This window comes from Micropterus dolomieu, linkage group LG01 (genome assembly GCF_021292245.1).
Source record: "Micropterus dolomieu isolate WLL.071019.BEF.003 ecotype Adirondacks linkage group LG01, ASM2129224v1, whole genome shotgun sequence".
Lineage (NCBI taxonomy): Eukaryota > Metazoa > Chordata > Actinopteri > Centrarchiformes > Centrarchidae > Micropterus > Micropterus dolomieu.
Window position 1 is genome coordinate 10107710 of NC_060150.1, and position 21575 is coordinate 10129284.

General features: G+C 40.0%; 1 protein-coding gene across 3 annotated transcripts in view; it reads left to right on the forward strand.

Moving 5' to 3' along the window:
- Positions 1 to 21575, forward strand: part of LOC123974925 (interleukin-1 receptor accessory protein-like 1) — a 242479-nt gene that overhangs the window by 140261 nt on the left and 80643 nt on the right. For all 3 annotated transcript variants that reach the window (XM_046055958.1, XM_046055964.1, XM_046055970.1), the window contains exon 6: positions 4430 to 4504. In XM_046055958.1, the coding sequence (XP_045911914.1) occupies positions 4430 to 4504 (75 nt within the window). The remainder of the gene's footprint in view (positions 1 to 4429; positions 4505 to 21575) is intronic.

Here is a 21575-nt window from a genome sequence, read left to right on the forward strand (position 1 = left end):
CCATTCCCCCCCCCCCCCCCCCCATCCATCGTCATGTGATCACAGTGAGAGGAGATCACAGGTCTTGTGAGGGACATTTTAAAGATTTTCTCCCCAGCTGATACCAACATTAGGCTTTTCAATGTTTATGTGTGTGTGTGTGTGTGTGTGTGTGTGTGTGTGTGTGTGTGTGTGTAATGGGCTTACACTGTCTGTGTGCTTGTGTGTAGGGAAGCAGGTCTGGCTGGATGTGTTTCTAGCCCCTCAGCGAAAAGGCTGCCCACTCCCACTCATAATAACCCACCACAGAATTATGGTTTTGTAGTTGAAGACCAGCCAGCTTCACTAATGCATCTCAAATGTGTGTCTGTGTGTGTTTGCATGCCTTCCAGCATGGTGGTATCCCATTGACAAACAGCGTATCAGCAGCGTGCCCTTGATTTAGATGAAGGGCAGTATCTCTACTAGAGTTAAACAGCCTTGTCCTACTTTGCTACCTTTAGCTTTAAAATTAGCTTATTAAAAATGCGCCAAAGGTTGATTACCAAGGCCTCAGTTTCAAGGTGGTAAAATAGCAGAAACATCAGATAACTCACAGTAATGTGTGTTTCTTCTGGTCTTAAACTGAGATTTTAAATGAGCACAGAGAAACTTTCCCCTTGCTGCGAAGCCAGGGGCCTGAATCTAACCTTAAACGCTGGGATTAATCTTAGATCTTTTTTATTTCCTCTGTTCACTTATATAATAAGATCATTTGTAAACATAAGTATGCTGTGTGCAGTTCAGTTATATTAAGAACACATGACTACATATCTGGGTGTAGTTGCAAGGGGCAGCTTTAAAGCTTTCAGGTTATTTTCAACCTGTGCTGCATTTTCCGTTTCACAGTTTTTAACATCCTGGCAGTCGATTGTGTAACTTCAAATGCTGTCATGCTTTCCTACCTTCAGGTGCTACTGGAGGCAGTTGCCAGGAGTGCTTCTCTATAATGCATAACACTTGGCCAATGAAATCTCCATTTGACATTTAAAAATGTTCATACAGTATTGTAGTTGCAAATATCCTTGGATCTTAGTTGTATTTGGGTAATTTTCACAATTTATTTATTTTAATTTTAATAAGGATAAATGTTCTTTGTTCTTCTTGTTTTATCATTAATGCACATATATAATGTATCACTTTCAAACTCACTTTAGCAGTATAAGCAAGGACTTGTGGCACCATGTTTGATGTTTGGGTCTCCAGCTGAGCTCTCTTTTCATGTTACTATAAATACATGCAGTCACATCCCTGCTCATGCACCATTTTCTCTCTTCAGATTCAGCATTGTCTTGTGTAAGACAAACCATCAGTGTGGAAAAACTCGTTTAAACCTAACTCATAATAACCCAAGCATATTCCATCAAGTAAAAGGTAATTAAGGTAATGAGATTTCTTTACCTGCATTGAAACACACTAGGCACAGGGAAAGCAATAATGGGTCTTTTTTTAAATTTATAATTAACAAGCTCACATAGGCATTATTTCCACTGCTTTCAGCCCGCTCCTCTTAACAAATTGCATGATCCTTTATTTGTTATGGTTTTGTCTGTAAATTGATTGGACATCAGAACAATGGAAATGTTCTTTCATTAGCATGAGTGAGTAGACACAACTGAAAGAAATTTGTATTTTTACCTGAAAATATTGCAGAATGCCTATTGAAATAACAAGTACATCAAAACAAATCAAGAGCTGGTACTAACAGAGGAAAACTAAAGGCAAAATATCTATATAATGTATATATGGTCCCTATGTTTTTAAATATTTCACCAGTAGTATGTGACATTTTGAGTTGATTTGCTCATCAGACATGTCTGCTCTAACATTTTTTGCGATGTTTCTCTAAGGCAGTGCATTTAGAAATGGTTCTTTTTTCTGCAATGCTACAAGTCTTGCCATGCAAGGAAGATTAAAATCAAGGGCAACTGGACTGGGTTGAAGTTACCTGAAGGCGTTTCGTCTCTCATCCAAGGGGCTCCTTCAGTTCTGACTGACTGGTAGGGAACCCCATTTAACCTCTGTGGGGTTGTTATCAAGGTAATGAATACCGCTTGGTTTGTGAGTGGCCTCACATTATTGGCATTGTTACTTGAGGCCAAATTTTAGCGTTTGCTAAAACAGCATTGTTAGCGGGGGATAAGTGGATGGTCTTTCTATTCTGGTGTAGATGGTCTCTTTCACTCCTCTTTCGAACCATCTGTCCTCCCTGTCCAAAACATGAACATTGAGGTCATTTAAAGAGCTTTCCTTGTACTTGAAATATAGGTAAACAGCTGAGTATTGGCCTGAGGAGTTAGCCCTTCTCTGTTGAGCCATGTGTTTGTGTAACGGTTATTCAGTTTCCCGAATACATATAGCAGGTCTGTGCATTCCTCACTGCATTGGACAGCAAACACTAGATTGCTTTTCTTTTGTTTGGGTGTGCGGTCTTTCAAGTGGATCAGATACAAGTCTCTCCATTTCCCACAGATTACATAGTGTCTAAAAATAAAATACGCCAATCAAGTCATTATTTGCTTCTTCATTGCAAGTAGAGACTTAAAAATTGTTGTTTAAGTGCCTGAATTGGCTTATGCTTAGGTATACCCGGCAAGAACCTCTAGTGCAGGGATCGGCAAATAAGTCTGGCATTGGGCCAAATTATTTTCAAATCATTAGATGGCGGGCCAGAACATAGTCAATTTACTATTTATAATCTGACATTTACTGTGTGCCTGTTTAGCTCAGTCAGCAGTACACAGGACTCCCATTTGAAGGGATTTGTGTTCAATCTATTCTTCCTGCTTGTATTATTTTCTTCCTTTCAACAAGTTGATTATGAAGAGATCGCTTTACACATGCGTTTTAGTGTGTGCCTCCCGGCAATTGGTCCACATCAACTTATAGACGCTTATTTTCATTTGCCCAGCATCTCCAGGCAGAGGAAATTCCTGTGTTTCTCATTCAGGGGAATCTGATCTCACTTTTTCTGATGGCTTTTTCAGAGGTCTGTCAAGCAAGCCAGAGACACTTTCCTCCAGAACATTTCAAAATAAAAGCAATCAATTAAACACAACATAATGTACTGCTACAAAGACAAGCTCACACTTTTATTTTGCAGGCACAATTACTTAAGAAGAAATGATTATGTGAGTAACTTTTGCTGTCATGACTGTGATTTGTTTCAGCACCAGCCGCTATAATGTTTGTTTTTTTGCCGCTATTAAAGTAATCTGGCCACAGGCCATATATTATTGCTGGCGGGCCAGCTATGAGCTGCTATGTATTGCACCATCATGGAGGCCAAATGGAGCTTTGAATGCTCATGAAGAATAACGTAATATATTAATGGGAGACCGGGAAAAGAGAAATTCTGAATAAAAGGTCAATATCAACGTGCAACTGTAGCTGACGCTCTCTGCTGTGGCTGAGTTATATCACCAGAGAAGTGGAGTATGAAGGAAATGGTTCAATGTGAACTTGAAAACCTTCCTCCATTCTGTCGCTCCCCTCGCGCAAAACGGCTCCATTTTTCCAGGTTCAGCTCAGTGATCACTGCTCCAGTCCAACCGCAAGTCATTTGTACTGAAACAAGCCTCAACCCTCAGAGTATTTCCAAGCATGCCGAGATGGTAAACCTCTCTGATGCCACTTTGAAGACTAGAACCAATTAGGGAATCATTATAATGAGGAGCCTCTAAGTGCACGTCTTTTGTTACTCAGCAGCTGTCTAATTGGAGTTGGTGTATTTTCGAAGGGAGTTGGGATGAAGGCTGTTCTAATGTAACTGTGATACACTTTTGAATCAGCAACTCGCTCTTGGCTGACATTTTGACAATACATACCACACTGCTTCTGCAGAAGCTTTTGTTTTGCTTTTGTGAAGTGAAGTGTTTTTTCTTTCTCTTAGATACTCTAAGCACTGATGATATTTTAACAAAGTCACATTTTCAATATTAGCCATACACAAAATTCTGCGTCTCCTGCAGCAGCTCGTAACCTCACCATACTCACTGCAGCTGTGGATGCTTTTTACCTTAGGGTATACTGTAGATTCAGAAATGGTTGACTTGTTACACAGCTGCTGTATATACAGTGCAGTTTGTACTGCAGCCCATGTCAAAGCCATATCATCTCTTACTCACTCATTTTTATGAGGAATGAATGGCATTAGTATTGAAGCAGCTGCTGCTTTGAAAGCATGTGCATTGATGTTTAAAGCTTTGAATGGGTAATTCTGAGTCATAGTAATTCAGACATTTTTTTCTCTGTCCACTCTTAAAATATTATATTTCCATGTATTTGTTCCCATTTTAATGCAGCCTTTTATTGTGGTCTTTAATGAATAAATCATACTCCCACTGTCCATGGGGGAGAAAGATGTGGAATTTAATGTGCTCTTTCTTTCTCTCTGTTTGTCTTTTCACAGCTCCCCTGACAGACAAGCCGCCAAAAATCCTTTTCCCTTCAGAGAGCCAAATAAGCATCATAGAGATGGCAATAGGTAAGGAAGGACGTTTTCATTCCTCACGTTTGATTTACAGCTGCAAATGCAAACTCAAACACACACACACACACACTCTTCGTGTTTACCTGTTGTCTTGGTAATTTCAGGATAATCGCTGCTAAATCTATCAGTACAACAACATAATGATGTCATACTTGCCACTCTGTTGCTCATAGTTTCTCTTTGAACCCCCCCCAAAAAAAACGATTTATTTCTGATTTAAATTCATGTCACTTCTACTTTGATGTTTTTTTGATCACTGTTAAACTACTCAACACTTCCTGCACATATGTCTCATATAAAAAGCTTCCAGCAGCTTAAGTTGAATAATGCCTCCTTTCGTAGCAGGTCATTAATGTGAAACATCTACAAGAAGTGTTGAGTTCCACTGACAGCAGCTCAAAGCTGGATGAAAGAATGGCAAAGTAGAAGCAATTGAAGAAAACAAAAATATCTTCACACTTGGTATCTAGTCATGGAAACAGTTTTGGTTTTATTTGCACAGGTTTTGAGATATCTCTCTGAGATTTCATCCTTCACCCCAAAAAAACGGTGAATTGACTTTCACCTTGTAATAAATAGCATTGGCATGGTTTGAGCAAATAAGCTACATTAATCTCCAATACCTTGCTATAAGTTTTGTGTTTCTCTATTGTGTTTCTGATCTGCACAGATCAGGGCCAGTCTTAAGTGCTGAGAATTCATGAAATTTACTCTTACTTTTAAACTTAAAAATAAAAGCAAGTTATCAGATTTCTCAAAGCTAAGAATCACTCTTACTCTCCCAGTTATTTAAGACGACTTGAGAGGTCTCTGAAGTGGTTAGGAGTTGCCAGTAGGGCTTGTGATGGTGCTGTGGAGACAGACATGCGGAGATGAGAGGAAGAATTCTGACAACGGGAAGTTAATAAGACGGGGTCGGACAGCGCAGGCATAAACTTTGTCAAAGAGTTGGTGAGGGACGTCATCTCACCTCTGACTTTACACTGTAATGCGTTTTCAGTTAAATTGAAGGTGGTGATGACGCTTCGTTTATTTGCCACAGGACAAACGTAGCAATGCTGATGACTGTGGCCATCATAACCATCAATAAGCTGAATAGTCATGGAAACAATTATAGCACTTATGCTACAGCTCCACACATTGTCACGCATTTCATCGACTTCCCAACAACACCTCGGTAAACCGACAGAAGCAAACACAGTTCATTCAAATAGCTGGCAATACAGGAGCAGTAGGCACATTGATGGCACTCATATAAAGATAAACTTTTTTTTATCTTTCATTTATTAATGTGTAGACCTATATCATAATGTATTATCTTGAAAATTCTTTATTGTTAAATGTGTGTTGAATATAAACTCCTCTTAGGAATTTCACCATTCAATGTGAATTTATCTGAGAAAATCCCTAATAAGAAAATCTATTCAGTGATTGGTCCTTGGCCACATCGTCATCCAAAATCCGGTTTGCGGCACAGCAAAGTGTCGTGAATCATTACTTAGACTGACACTTAAGATTTAGTCCTACACTTCACTCAAATTAGGACTATGATGCTTGATAACTGACTTTTAAACTCAGCTTTGAGCCAAGAATTTATTTTACTCTTAAGTCAGTTCTTAGCAGTGTTCTTATGAGTAATTCTGAGAAGCTTGATAAATATGGGCCCTGACTTGAAGTAACTAAACACTGCTCAGTGCAAGATTTTCAATTAGATATATCTGTCTGTGCCCTTTTGTGATGGACCTTGATCATGATTGAAGAAAAACAGGATGAGTCATTCGAACACTGGTATATGAAAAAGGAAGTGATTCACTGGAGAAAGCCATTTGGCAGTCCACTGCTTTTTCTCGTCCTGTCCTATGGAGTGCCTCTTCATTTTCATTATACTCATCACATCTATCTTGGTTATCTTGTGCAATATGAATGTTTGTTTGGCTCAGAAGAAGTGCTACTTGTGAATCTTCCCTTCAAGTTTATGATGTTAGCATTGCTCCCAATGATGGCCTCGAGTTCTGCCCCATGTGACTGCCTCAGAACTGTAGCATTTCATTTGCCTTACCGGGTTTTGATGCACATGGGCTCATGGGAAAATTCCTGCTTTGTGCCTTATTGGGCGAGAGCTCAGCTGTTGGTGGAACAGAAAAATGGGTCATGATGGAGGCTTCCTTTGAAGTAAATTTGTCATGGACGATGAATGCAACTGGCTCGCAGAGGTAAAAGGTGGCAATCAGAAAATTGGTGCAAATCATTGTAGCTTTAAACTGATGATGGATAAAAGCCTCTCTGGCTTTTTTCATCTGATTAAGTGTTTCATAGTGGATGATGGTGATTTTCAAAATCCATTACCTGATAGCGGTTAGAACAGGCAATAAAGGTCCAAAAAACAAAAGCTTGTGCTCTTTTTCTTGTTTTAGGGTTCATTTTGATTATTTGTAACTGTGCTATTTACTGGATTTTAATTTTTTTAGCTTTCTAGACCTTCACCCCTTAGCTAACTGTATCAGCTTAAATGTTCATCTTGATTTTGATTTGGGTGACGATTAGTAGGAACTGTGTTGTTTCATGCTCCTCCCTCCACCTCTGCACCCATTGATATTCTACACAGAGTCAGCAGCTCCACGTGCATAATATATGAACCCCTATTTGATTCTCTGCCTGTACAAGCCCCTATCACTTCCTCTCTGTGTTGGGCTAGCATGCTCTTGTCATCCAGAGCAAGAGAGAGAGAGCCCAGTCAAACGCAGCATATCTGTTCAGGGTTGTGGCAGTTTTGGCGAAATTTTAATAATCACTCTGCCATGAAATATAGAAGCATAAATGGCTTCGGCTGACAGTTAATTAGGCAGGTGAAAGGGAGAAAGTGAGGGGAGAGGGGAAAGGCGAACGTGGAGAGATACTTTTCAAGCTCTTGTTGTGGAACTCAGGGGATGAACAGAGAGAACAGAGGGATCTGTAAATGAGGGGCCCCAATTAATCAGTGCGCGCTTTTCATTCGTGGCCCACTCCCTTTTTTGTCTCCTAATGGATGTGGTTCCTCAGTTATAATTGATTAAATTTAAAATGCTTGATTAAAACATGTTGTATAAATGCTCTTCCCAGCCTCAGTGGGCATGCCTTCCCAATGCTTTCTGTGTGGGACAGATCAGATACAGTCTAGGTCTGTAATTCAGTCTGACAGCACAGTGCACGCTGCTTTCACTCTGTCTTGTGCAGATGTAGAATAATTGACTGCAGCCTAGCAAAGCAGACTAACCGCAGTGCAAGTCTGTTTCTGGTAGAGCGCTAATGTGTACGATTTGTAAACACTAAACACTCTCACAACGGAGTGATTCATTTTCCTTAATGCATGAACATGTTTGCGTTTTCCCTGAATGAATGTGCAAAAAAATGTTTTTTACCATGACTGATTTGTTGAACACAACCCAAACAGGGTTCAAACCAACTTCCAGACACTGCTTCTTTAGCCTTTATTTTGCTGCCAGGTTTGATTTGTTGTAATGCTGTTTTCTATGCAGAGCTGATGTGTCACTAGCACCCGTACTCGACTACCTCTCCAGACATTTTATTTTGGGTTAGATTGAATTTACAACCATTGTGGCACCCTTGTTTGTGATGTTCATTCTGGGAATACCCAGCAAGTACTCCTGTGATCTTGATTGGCTGTTAAAACTTCAAGCCCTTGCAACTGGCTCCTTCCTTGGGATATCGTACTTCATCCCCTGACACTTGACATTATGACACCGTAGAGTTTTCTGCAATTGCAGTGGACAGAAAACAAGTTGATGGTTGGTGTCTAAATTCCTCCGAAATTCATTTTAAAGATTTCATTTGAAGAGTATAGTACACTTTTCAGTCATACTGTTATGCATTGTCTGTAATATTCAGTGCATCCCAAGTTGTTTTGTGTCAGGATAAGTGAGTTAATTATTTTGGTGTTTTCACTTTCCCCCAAACTGCCTTGTCTTCTTGTCCTCTTGTTCCTCAGTTAGTGATTTGCTTTTTCCCACAGTGGGACCCTTTAGTGGATGGGAGTGAATTTGTTGTTTTCAGTCAAAGATAGGCAGTAGCTCAGCAACAAATTGTGAACACAGGAAAGGGGCAAAGGTCATGGATACACCCCTACCTCAATATACAGCCTTCTACTCCATTAAGGCTTCTATCCAGGGACAAATAATCTTTGTTTCTTTTTTGATTTTCTTATCTATGACCTACTGTAGTTTCAGAAGAACTCCCTAGATACTTTTGCTCTTTTTACGTCCACTCGTGTGTTTCCATTGACTTTGTATGTCGTCACACTATGTATAACATTTGCTTTACAATCTGTCTGAGCGCACCTTTACTTCCAAGTACAAGAAACCTCACTACAATAGTATACAATGAAATCCTGGGCAACTGTGTGCTTCGGTAGTTTGGGAAAGGCCTTCTCCTGTTTCAACAAGACAATGCCCCTGTGTACAAAGCCAGGGCCTTTCACAGGGATGAATGAATGCCAACTGGGAGTCAAGCCGTATTGCCCAACATCAGTGGCTGACCTCACTAATTGTGATGTGGTTGAATGGGAACAAATCCCTGCAGCCAGGTTCCTTCCAAGAATAGTCGGGGCTGTAATAGCATCACATTAATGCTTCTGGTGTTTAAACAAATGTGGGTTTATCGTTACGGTGTCCACATACTTTTGGCCATGTAGTGTAAAATCATCTTAATTGGGGATTTTGAGAGCAGAATTTGTACAAATTAGTGGTAGTATAACAAATAAATTAGTACTGAAATTATTATTTTTATATCATGTTACGCTTGCTGTTTCTGACAAAGATTCAACACATTCATATCGAACCTCCACTAAGTTTTACAAAAGGCAATCTTTTAATTAGATGGTTTGAAAACCAGTATCACTTCCTCTCAGAAAGGCACATTGTGAAAATCCCTTTGTTCTAAGCAGTGCCTCTATAACAATCTGACAATCTGCACTCTTCGCAGAGGTTGGGCTTCCTCATTTGTTGCTTGGTGAATAATAACGGTGTAAACTGGAAATGTGTCTTCAGTTGCTCATCAGAAGGAGTTACATTGTCTAATGATATGAACAGAGCATACCTCAGAACAAAACCATCATTATAATGAATTGACTTGGAGTCGGCATCCACATAAAATTAGAATTTGCCGTCCATTGGTAATGATGAGGTTAGCAACATCAATATACTGCTATTGTGGTGCAGGTCAGATTTCTATGAGACTCCAATTTCCTCTAAGCTGACACTGAAACCCCCACATTATGTTGAAAATCCAGACTGATGAATTCAGATCATTCTGCAAGTAAGTCTACTTGTGTGTGTTTTTTTTCACATCCTATGTAGAAACAGAGCACCATTAGGGAAGAGATGATGAACTGTACTTCGACAGCAGACGAAATGTCAACTTTCACCACACTGTTAGAATGTGGTTGAAACTCAGTCCAGCAGATGGTGAAGTGTATAACCTTTACTTGACTTTATCAATCAATGAATGTGTATCATCAACCCATTATCCTAGAACAGATTTCTTCCTGTAGCTCTATAGATTTGATCTTCTGACGGTGTGATGTTTGGGATCTTCTCGCAGTGATACAGGCAACATTTTCAATATTAACGATTGATATTGATGTCTTGGGTGTCCTGCTGACATTCTGCTGCGGGATGAGGGCCCACCATAACACAGACAAGTAGAGATATATGATAGATCATGTTCAAGGTAAATACCAAGCGTCCTGGAGGAAGGATATAAACGTCGATGGGTCAGGAAGACAATAACGATCACATGAGGGGTTATGGATTTTTTTTGTTGTTGTTCTTTTCTCTCTCTAACATAGAAATCATGTAGTGTCTTGTCTTCAGATGCGCTTAAAGTCACATTCACACCTGTAGTTTCACATGGTCCCCTTTTCACTGCCTAATGTATCAAAGGGTACAAAAGAGCTCACATAGATATATACATTAGTTATACAGTTCTGGAGATTGTTTTCTGATAGTTCAAGGATCATAAGATGGATGTAATAGTAGTTGAGCTTTTGAATAATAAAATCCTGTGGTTGGTTCATTCAGCTTTCTCACAACATACTAATGGCACCACCTTTTGTTTGGAAGCTGGCCAAGGCAGAGCTTTTCAAGCAATCCCGGTTGGGTAGTTTAGTCCACACCAGCGTTTGATTGACAGCTCTCTCACATCAGCCTAAACAAACCAAGCCTAAATAACCAGCAAACGCACCAGATAGGATATGTATGAAAGTGCCCTAGGCTTTGAAGCAAGTTTATGTCTGTAGCTATGGACAAATATTAGAAAGATTCACTAATTTACCCAGTGCTTCAATAAAAATAACTTTGAAATGAAAACATAAAACATTTAAACCTAAAACCCACAGAACTTGGCATGGATGTTTGCAGAACTGAAACTTTTTATAGACCACGCCGCTTGTGTTTGTTTTTACTTTAACCCCAAAGGCAGCCTGGAACCAGACTTGAGTGTTAAAGCCACGCACCAACCTTTACAGTCTTCACAGACGGCACACGCTGATATTTTCCTACTCAAGTTTGAAATGAAACGCATCTTCCAAGCATCACTCGATACAATGCAGGAGCTCAGCTCGGTGTTATATTCAGTACATTCTGCAGGCAGGGAAACATCACTGTCGAGCTCGCACTCGAGTAGCCTCGTGCCTTTGAGCTGGGAAGTTCTCATCAAACCACAAGACACATTTTAGTTTCACAAAGAAAAGGAGTCTCACACAGCACAGCTGCAGCAACACCTATCCCTAATATTGCTCACATTCATTTTCACATACACACCAGCCATCCCTCTAAATGTCGCAGACTCGGCTGAACGCTTCAACGATGGCAAAGGTTCAGAGGCCCTGGGATCAATATTACATCATTTCTCTCAATTAGGGCATATTTATTCCCCTCAAGTTATTGTACATATGCAGATCCTATCTGCATTCCTGGCAAGTCTCCAGATGAGTCAAGGCCCCGGAGGGAGGGGATGACAGGGTGAGATAAAGATGAAGAGAGAGGAGGAAAGAGAATGAGAGAGAAATAAAAGTAGGGGGAGTTTGGGCGAAAGAGTCGGAGCAAGGGGGTAAAAGTGAGCGAGATCACAGAGGGGATGAAATATGATGGTGTCTTACTTTAGTTATTACAGATGAAAGTGGATACAAGACAGCACACTGTCCCAAATGGTTAATATGCCCTGCAGCGTGGAGGCATAAATCGTGACTGTCATATTAGGGAGGGGTTGCTGGTGATGATCGGAAGGATTTCTCGGCAGAGTCAGGCTCCCGTTAGTGTTTTACGCAAGTACGGTAATGAGGCGGACTGCTTCACGAGACCTGATTAGCCCACTGGACCAAAGGAGGCAAATTTTACTCAATAGTTGAGGAAATTCACCAGAGCGTGAGTGCACGGCTGATACCATGATCACATTTTGGATTGTGACTGACCTCAAAAGTCAAGCTATCGTGCCACATTGGCCGCTCCCCGCTCTGCTTCCTGTCAGTGCCTCCCATCTGCAGCCTTGTACCTGTCTCTGTAAACTAAGAGAAAAAAATGGCTTAAGGCATTTGCTCCCCTTAGCGGAAAATAGCATCAAGAACTGGCCAAGGCACTTGAGTATTAAGATATACTGCCTCTTGTCTGTGCCAGCAGTGCTTCCCGTCTCTGGATAGACCTATTAATCATAAATTGAGGTTCGGCATGTAGTTTAGAGAAACTCTGTGTTGTTTGTTGTTCTTTGTTGTTGTTTTCTATTTTCATGTTTAAAGGCTAAAGTGTTCCTGCGTTGCACCTGGATGTGGGCCCTCGGGAAGGTCACAAGGCTTCTGCCATTGTGAGACTTGCATCGTTTAGCAGATCAATAGATTTTACAACTGTTTCGGGGAGGCTACCACCCTACTGACAAGAACAGGCTGTTCAGAAAACATCTTACATCTCAGGTACTATGGATAATTGAAAAAGAAACTTGATGAATGCCAAGTAGTGTTTTTTCCTGTTTTCACTGTAAACTAATCTGCCAGTTTTTTTGTTGGTATAATCAAACTGAATGTGGTTTTACTGACAGTGAAAGCAAGGATGTTTGGATTGATTGTTGTCTGCGGTCAACCATCTTCTGATGAATGTAGTCTACATCAATCTAGATGTTAGTGAGAAACTGGTGTGATTTCTTTTTTGAATGACCACCGTTGTCCCACAGAATGGATGTGAAAGTGCCCAGACATACCCAAACTGAACATTGGCACTGGACCTAAATTGTGTGCTACAGAATCATTCAATATGAACATAATTCATAGGGATCCTAGACAGCCTTAAGTTATTGTTGCAGCTGATGAAACAGAGCGAGGTGAAAAGATGTCTAGGTGTCTAATAAAATCAGATAAATGTGGTTGAAAAGTTCAAACTTTTAGCAGGTTCTACAAAATAATCTGGGCATATTTGTTGGTAAAAGCTGCAAAACTCTTTAAATTAAAGGGTGAAATATTTGTAAACTACAGTGCTATTGCATGGGTTTATAAATGCAATACCACTGTAGTCATGGTGCCGTTTTGACTTCTGCCTACTTCTTTGGATTACACTATAAATTAAAGTTCACCACAGTTTAGGATGTAACAGCTACAGACGTGCTATTCAGGCTGTCAAAGGTACGGTAGTGGTGTGTGTAGGAGCTTGTTTCAGTACAACAACCCCTTCAGGCGCTTGCTCTGTGATTGTTACTCTGGTGTTTTTGGGTTTGTTTCAGCACAGTGTAACTTAAAAAGCCACAAGTTTTTAGGGTTATCTTTGGATTTTGCTTTATTTAGCCTTTCTCTGACTCACACCTCCAGTGCTTCCACAGCACATGTACTGACATAGTGCAGGCTGTGCAGTTCCCGTCCAGCTGTTGCTCTATCAACAGCTGTGTACTTCAAATCTGAGATAGAATTTGAAAACTCTCCTCCTCCACACACTCTCACTGCCTCGTTTATATTTTCTTATGCTTCTTCCAGCACTGTCATGTATCAGTACCTTCTGCACTGTAGCAGAGATACACCCCGTCTGATAGTCAACATAATTCAAACACTGGCATATGGATTACCGACAGCAGGAAGACTCGCTCGGCGACTCGTTCGGCACTGTGTGACAGCTTGGCACCCAAGAGCCACCTGCTTTAAAATTAAACTTGCCTTTTAGTGTGGCAGTTACGCATAGCAGTTTTTACAGCCATTAGATTAGCCCTCATTTTAGCCTCAACACGGCGGTGTCACCTTGCTCTTTTGTGAACCACTATTCATAAACTTCAACTGCTAGCGGGCTTCATTTGTTCTGGTGACTCAAAGAGAATCTTTTCATTCTGTGTGTCTTTATGTGTTGTTTTATGCCTTATTTTAATATCATCCCTGGATTTTGTTGAGGTTTTTTTCCCTGGAAGAAAAATATACCAGACTGTCGTGTAAAGCCGGTTCCACAGCAACACCCACAGCCAAAATGCAAACCCTGCAAACTTTCCCCTCATCATCATTCCCTTGGCAGCGCATGTGTGTTGCCAGGTTGAACTAATTGCCCTCGCTGTATTTCCAGCCAAACAGGTGGCCATATTGGTTTCCTTCTGGCTGCATTTATGTGACTGTGCATCCAGGTTGGACAGAGATGACAGTGTCTCCTCTCCGCCCGAAGCGTGACCTTGGTTTGCCGATGATCCCCCTGCACTGTCTTTGGTCTCACATTGGTCTTTTGGGCCAACTTCTGATTATGTATGTGTTATTTTGCGTGTGTGTTTGAGAGATGGAGAGAGGGAGCAAGAGCAGACTCTGATATCTAGCCAGAGAGCTAGAGGGCCAGGATCGCGGTCAGGAGGGGAGGGAGATGACAGTGGCAGCAAACTTTGGCGAGTGACACATAAGAACACATGAGAGCACAGCTTTATGATGTCATAATTCAGCTGCACACACACAGACACACACACACACACACAGATATTTGTGCAAATACAGGCAAAATGCAATATTCTTCAAACAAGCAGAACGGCCTCACATTCACACTCACACAGACAAAGGTCTTATGCTGCTTTTAACACCTCACACTGTCACCTCAAGGGATGTGTATACACTAAAGCAATCTCATACGGTCAGATTTGTCCTTCTCCACAGTGATACAGTATCCGTCTGCTTTGTGTTGGTCCTTCGTATCTACAGTTGCGGCCTCTGTTTGGTCCGTGGGCGGTCATGCAACAGGGAATAGGAATGTGGCAGATGAAATGTTGCGGATATTTGTCTCATAACTGTTGTGAGTCAGGCAACACCTTGTTTCTATACCGTGGGTAAAGAAACAATATTTTTTCCTCAGGAGTGGGAGGGACTATGACACATTCAGATAGGCCTTGACCTCTCTACAGACCAGAATAGAATAGAATAAAACCAAAATAATGGAATAGAGAGTGCTGTTGTCCTCATACCATGTCATCTCTACAGCTTCCTGATATACAAAATGATGACATTTATTGCACTGATTAATGTTATTAGTAATTAATGTGTCCTTGTCCTTGCCATTGTAAGGACCTTACTTGTATTTTGCCCTATTTACATTCATATTTTTCTAAGTGTTGAATAAAAAAAAAACAATAGTTTAATAATATAGTAATATAGTTTTTCAATAACCATTTATGTTATAAAAATGTGAATCTAGGGTTAATAATTAAAAGGTGTGACTCTAGGAAAGTATGTTTCCACTCTGCCTTTATTATTTCTTCTCTAGTATCATTATTCAAAGCTAGTCTTCTACTTTTTGCTGAATTATAGGAGTGAAAAAGTAACAATGGAGAAAGGATAGATTTTTGGAGATTTCATTCCATTTTATTTTCAATGGGAAGAGATGGGTTAGCTCAAGAGTTGTTCAGCTCACTGTGTTTTAACAATCAAATTCGTATTCGTATAAAATTTGAAGATCGGTAATTCCCCTTTCAGCCCATTTTTTTCAATCCAGGGTGCAAACCAAACCCCAATGATATTCATTACAAAGTAATTTTGTGTGTCTTTTTCTAATTTGACAAGTTGGAAGTAAAAACACATACATAAAGTGGCGATGTTCTATTCTGTTCAATTCTCACCTAAGGAATTTCTGAAGAATCTGAGGACCAAAACACTGCGGCTCTTAATTGCACTGCACAATTGCATCAGTACAAATTTGGACAATGAATACCACCCTCCATCATATCAATACAAGAAATTCAAAATGAATTATTTTGAAATGTTATGTACATACGTATGAATGTTTGTTGTCCCCCATGTACTGACAAATTAATTATTTTATAATCATCAAAGCAAATCATCACTGCCTTATAACCACTGTATCCCAATTCCATACCTTATATTATAGCACTGTTTGGTATTTAATGATGAAGAAAGTCATACGAATAATAATTATGTTATTATTATATACTTTTTAAAATGCCTAATTCAGTGCATTTTGTTACAGATTGCATTGTGGGAGAACAGATTCCATCCACATCAAACTCAAATGTAGAGCAGTTTTACTCTGCATGCTAGCTGGAATTCTAAGGTATACTCAGTTTTGTCATTTTCCCACTGTGAACACACAGATGAATTCAATCAGCACATACAGTAGTGTGCAGTTGGGACATAGCTTATGAGTATGGCAGTTCCTCCCCGAGCATTCTGGGTGAGAGTCACGAGCCAATATAATATTCAAAGTGTTCGCTTCACAGCTCAACCCACTGCTTTTGGAAGGGGCCAAAATGTCCCCAACAATGAAACCAAAGTGCCCAGAAAATGTTCTATTGTAAAAAAAATAATAATAATAAAAATAAGAAGAAGAATTCATTTCCTTTCCTGGTTCCTAGTGAGAGAAACCACAGCCATTGTGCCAGCTGTCTTGGCAGCAGTCGGGTTTAATCTCTGAGACTCAGGCTAACCATAACATGGAAGCCTCCCTCTCTTCTTTAGCAAATGCACACACAAGACTATTTACTCTCTCTGCCAACCACAGGCCAGATAGAAGATATTGAGCATCTGTCCATGCAGTGACACAGTATTGATATTGATTTCAATTATGACAGCAACATGGATAAGACAAAGTGTTTTTTGAAAGACTTGTGCATTTGTGGGTCCCTGGTCCATTAGTTGCTGCAGCTAGTGGAAAGACATCGACAACAGATTATTCATAATTGTCTCTTTTTCCCCCCAGTTTATTTGTCCCTAACATGAGTGGATTGGGTCTTTTTCTAATTTTCATCACAGTCAGTGTCATCAGCGTTTTTAACATGTTAAATCATAAAAAAAGACATAAAAAAGACCTTGGAGGAAACACTTTCCTCAGACACAGGGACCAGACAAACCAAATTGAATCTTGTGAGTTTCTAAGCTAGTGCGGTAAAGTATGAAACTTAAAATAAAAGCACTCAGTAAAGGTTAGGTAGAAGGTCATCGTCATGGTGACAGTCGCATGGTTCCATGAGGTTTGTCCAAGTATTCGCTTCCCCTCTAACACTCCTGGCAAAAGCTGCCAGTCATGATTGGCTGCTTTAAACGCTACCATGGATCAGTTAACATTTTGTGCAACCTGTCTGGCACAATTTGGTGATTTGATTTTTACTTCCTTGCACTCAGACTGGTACCACGCATACATAAAAACAGACAGCCGTACAAACAGGAAGTGCTTCAGTCTCCCCCCTACTTCTTCAATTGTTTGTCTATAAATTTTACTGTCTCTTCAGTTTTCATCTTCTCCCCTTTCCCCTTATCTGATGCTCATAATATTCTGACAAATAGTGATACAAGGTGAACAGTTCCATTTGCAGCCATTATCATTCAGATCAAGTGCTGTCACTCACACCAAGTTCCTCTGATTGCCTGAGAGGTTCTGTGCGCTTGTTGTAAGTGCAATGATGGTTGAAGGTTTATGTATATGTCTGGTATAAAAGTATATGTGTCACTGCTTTAGGCGAAAATACACCTGTCTTCATCAGATTGAAATGAAATGTTCTAAATTTGCTTTATTTATTTATGTATCAAGACTTGGCTGTTCATTATGGGCTCGTGAAATCTCCACACAGCTTCTGACAGATCACAGATTAGTAACAAAATAAAACATTTTATCCAGCAGTGAAAGAGCAAATGACTTGACTCGAGTCAGACTCCAGTCGCAAATTTGAAGACTTGAGACTTGCTTGACTAAAACAGACAAAAGACTCAACTTGACTTTGACACATTTTGCGCATAATCCTGCAACCATGTGTGCTTCACGTAAGGTTAGCGGTCCGGATCTCTATAACAACGGCGTAGAAAAAGACTGTTACATGTAACGTTAGTACAACACAGAAATTCAAGGATTATGTTGTCGATGACGGTAGGAAGAAAAGAACAGCAGTGTGCAAGGTTTACAGCTCAAAAATCAGTGACACGACCACCACAACATCCGTCTCTACAGAAGCCATAAAGAAAGGTATGTTGTGTGACCGCAGCTTTTTAGCTAACTTAACTTATAGGCTAGTCGAACGCATAGAAAACTAGCGTTAAGTTTAAGCTACACCCAGTTGTTTGGCTGCAGTTTGTAACTTTATGTGAAAATCTCTTAACATTCCTGGTGGGAACAGGTCCTGATGACACAGTTTGAAAGCTAAAATCCTCACGATTTGACCAATGCAAACCATTTCAAGATACAAACACCACATCGGGTAAGTTACATTCAGCGCCTCTGTCAGACCAACCAGTAACGTTACAATCAAAATTTACGAGACTTACCTTTGAAGCCTCATAGTAACTTAATCCACCGATCGATTACTGTATATTCCAACAAAAATGGTCTTGTTACGTTGTCAAACGTCCAGACTGTCCAATCCAGTAAAAACATTTAGTCCAAAACACATTATTCCATCAATAAATCCCCAGGGACTGCTGCTGCATCATTTCATATTTGCCGGCAAACGTGTCTAATATGTCATTATAACCGTAATAACTCCGATGTAAACAAATGCGATATCTTGTATTCAAATTAGCCGCTGAGCTCTGACCTCTCGAGTGACACCAAATCCGACCCAATAGGAGGTCACATGTCCCTTTCACAGCCTACAACAGCCAATGAGAGCCCGCGCTGTAAGGAAGGGCCAGCCCCTATTATTTCATGGGTAAACCGTGCCAATTGCAACCAATTGTGCCGATGACTGGCACTTCGTGTAGCCAATAAAATTCTGAAAATAACCATATTAAGCTTTAAGTAGGAAGTTTATGATCTACCAGCAAAAAAACACATCGGCGTCAATCTACGGCGTGATGCGGCAGCAGTTGCTTGCCGACAAGAGGCAGTGTTGTTTCTGAAAAAAAAATACGTTAAGACAAATCCTTAGAAAAACCTGTGTAAAATATTAATTTTTTATGGTGTTGGTATAAAATTTTAACTTGGACTAGGTAAGGCTTTATGCTGTGGCCCCACAGTGTAGTTGTCTGCATGGAAACGAAAAATATAGTACTTTAGTGTGTTTAAACTTATATTAATCAATTTCTGTAGCACTTACAGTGATTCTGACTTTTGGGTTAGACACTTCAGAGTGTTATCTTTCAGAGAATCCCCAAAACCATGTATTTACTCCAATGGTTCAAGAGCTGCATTCACTTAACTTTGGATATACTAGGCATTTAAAATACATTTTACAGGAATGGTGAGAGCTTACCGTTACTGACAGATGTTTCTCTATTTTTCTACCCCGTTACAATAATCAGAGAAGCCAATAGTAGACTAAATAATAGAAACACCTTTGTGTGTAGTTCAATATAGTTAGAACAGAAGCACTTACTGCATCTTCCAAAATGATCATACAGTTGAATTGCCACCTCTCTTAAACTGTTTAAACAAGCTGAATTCCTAAGAATTTCATATGACTTGACTTGTGACTTGCTTGACCCAAGCAATGACTTGACTTGATTTGCTTGACTTTCATCACAGTGACTTGGGACTTGCTTGAGACTTGGAGGTTAAGACGTGAGACTTGCTTGTGACTTGGACATATGTGACTTACTCCCACTTCTGCACGAAACTCACCAGAATGATGGCTCAAAGTCTTGCCAAAGGCTTTTCTCTCCGCCACCATCTCCTCCACTAGCAGCGACTAAAAGAAAATTCCTGACATCACAGTAATGGTAATGAAGTCCTTTCAGCTTCCAAAAATCCAAACAGTTATCTCTTGTTGCCACTTGGGGCGGTCAACGTGCAAAAGTGCCCAGTGCAGCTTTACCAAAAAGCATCAAAGTCAGCACTTACACTCCAAAGTTACACCAACAAGTGTCTTGAGTTTACTGAGTTTATTTGGCAAGCAGAAGTAGAACTTGGCTGAGTTGTCTTACTGTGGTTTTGCTTTTGTACAAACAGATTATAAATTCAAAGTGGCATCAAAGTATCATAGATAAATCAATGCTAGAGGAAAAACATCACAGAGGCAAATTTAGGATTGTATTGATGCAAGTGGGGAAATTTACTTTCACATGGCATTTACCTAAATATTAGGTCCACCTCCTAATATTGAATTGTAGTCCATTTGCACAATCAATAGCCTGTCTGCACTCAGGGGTAGGTAGAGTAGATAAGTGAGGTTTTCCCAGGATAAACTTAATTAGCCCATTTCATGGAAGAAGCAGGTGGCACTGATATTTAGCACACTCAGTGTTTTGGATGTGTGAAAGAAAAACAGCACTAACCTATCAACACCAGGCAGCTTCAGAGTCCCCAGGCTGTGAAGTTCGTTGCTGCCAAGACGCCTGTGTGTGTGTGTGTGTGTGTGTGTGTGTGTCTCAGAGTGTATACGTGTGTGCATGTGTGTGTGTGTGTGTGTGTGTGTGTGTGTCTCAGAGTGTATACTGTGTGTGCATGTAGGTGTAGGTGTCTGTGATGCTGTATTGTATAAGCCGTGTGTGTGTGTGTGTGTGTGTGTGTGAGAGAGAGAGAGTCAAGCACGGCTGCGTGACTGTCTTAGCCAGTATGTGTTTATGATTTTTGTAGTGTGTCTGCACTCATATTTTGATGTTTTGTAAAAAGGGAAAAAGAAGCACAGCAAGAGTGAATGGGAACCATAGGGGCAGTTGTGTTGGTGCATTCACTACTCTACCTGCTGCCCTTATAAACTCACACATATACACAATTCTTTTTTTGCTTCCTTTTCCATTAGTTAATAAAACAAATGCATTCAGATAAATACTCAAACAATGTAGCATGCACTTTCCCCTGTCAAAATTGTAAAGTGTGTGTGTGTGTGTGTGTGTGTGTGTGTCCGTGTCCTCAGTCTACCTTGCTGTGTCTGGTCTGCGGTCGCTCTTTTGGCTTCTCCTGATGAAAATGTCAGAGGCAGTACAGTAGCTGCACCGTTGTGAGCAGCTGTGGATTTGCAGCTGATGTTCATGCTCATAACCTTTTATGATTATATTTTGACGCTACATACATGGCTGCTACAAGGCTAATAGACACAATAATTTATGTTATTTTTTCCTCTCAGTGTTTGTTCAGTTGAAGCTTATTGTTCATTAATCACCATTAAATACAGTTTATGTTATTATCAGCATTCTGCAGAAAACTCCATTAAATACAATTTCTGCACATTGGACTAGTTCCAGCCTAGAAAATAGAATAATAGAGCAATGCTAAATGTGGCTACTTACCCATATTTCTAAACAATACCATAATGCATCACTTTCGATGTCAGTTGTTCACACAATGAGAAGACCATGTAGTAGTTAATATAACGTATTTCCTGTTGACACAGGATGAGTGGGACATTTCACTGCAACGTATTAATCTAAATGGCCTTAACATTATCAGTTGTCTATTAAAAAAGGGGCACTTTGATATAATGTGTCAGGATATTTCAAAAAATGTGATGTAAATTGTATTATGTGTTTGTTCTTTCCTTATATGATACAGCTGCACAGTGCATACTTAAGCTAAATAACAGGTAGGCTAATGTAACCTGAACCTGATTTCCTACATTCACTTGTATAGTACTCTATAGTATTTTGTGAAATATGTCCAGCATGAACTTAAAAAAAAAACTCTATAGCCAACAATGCAAG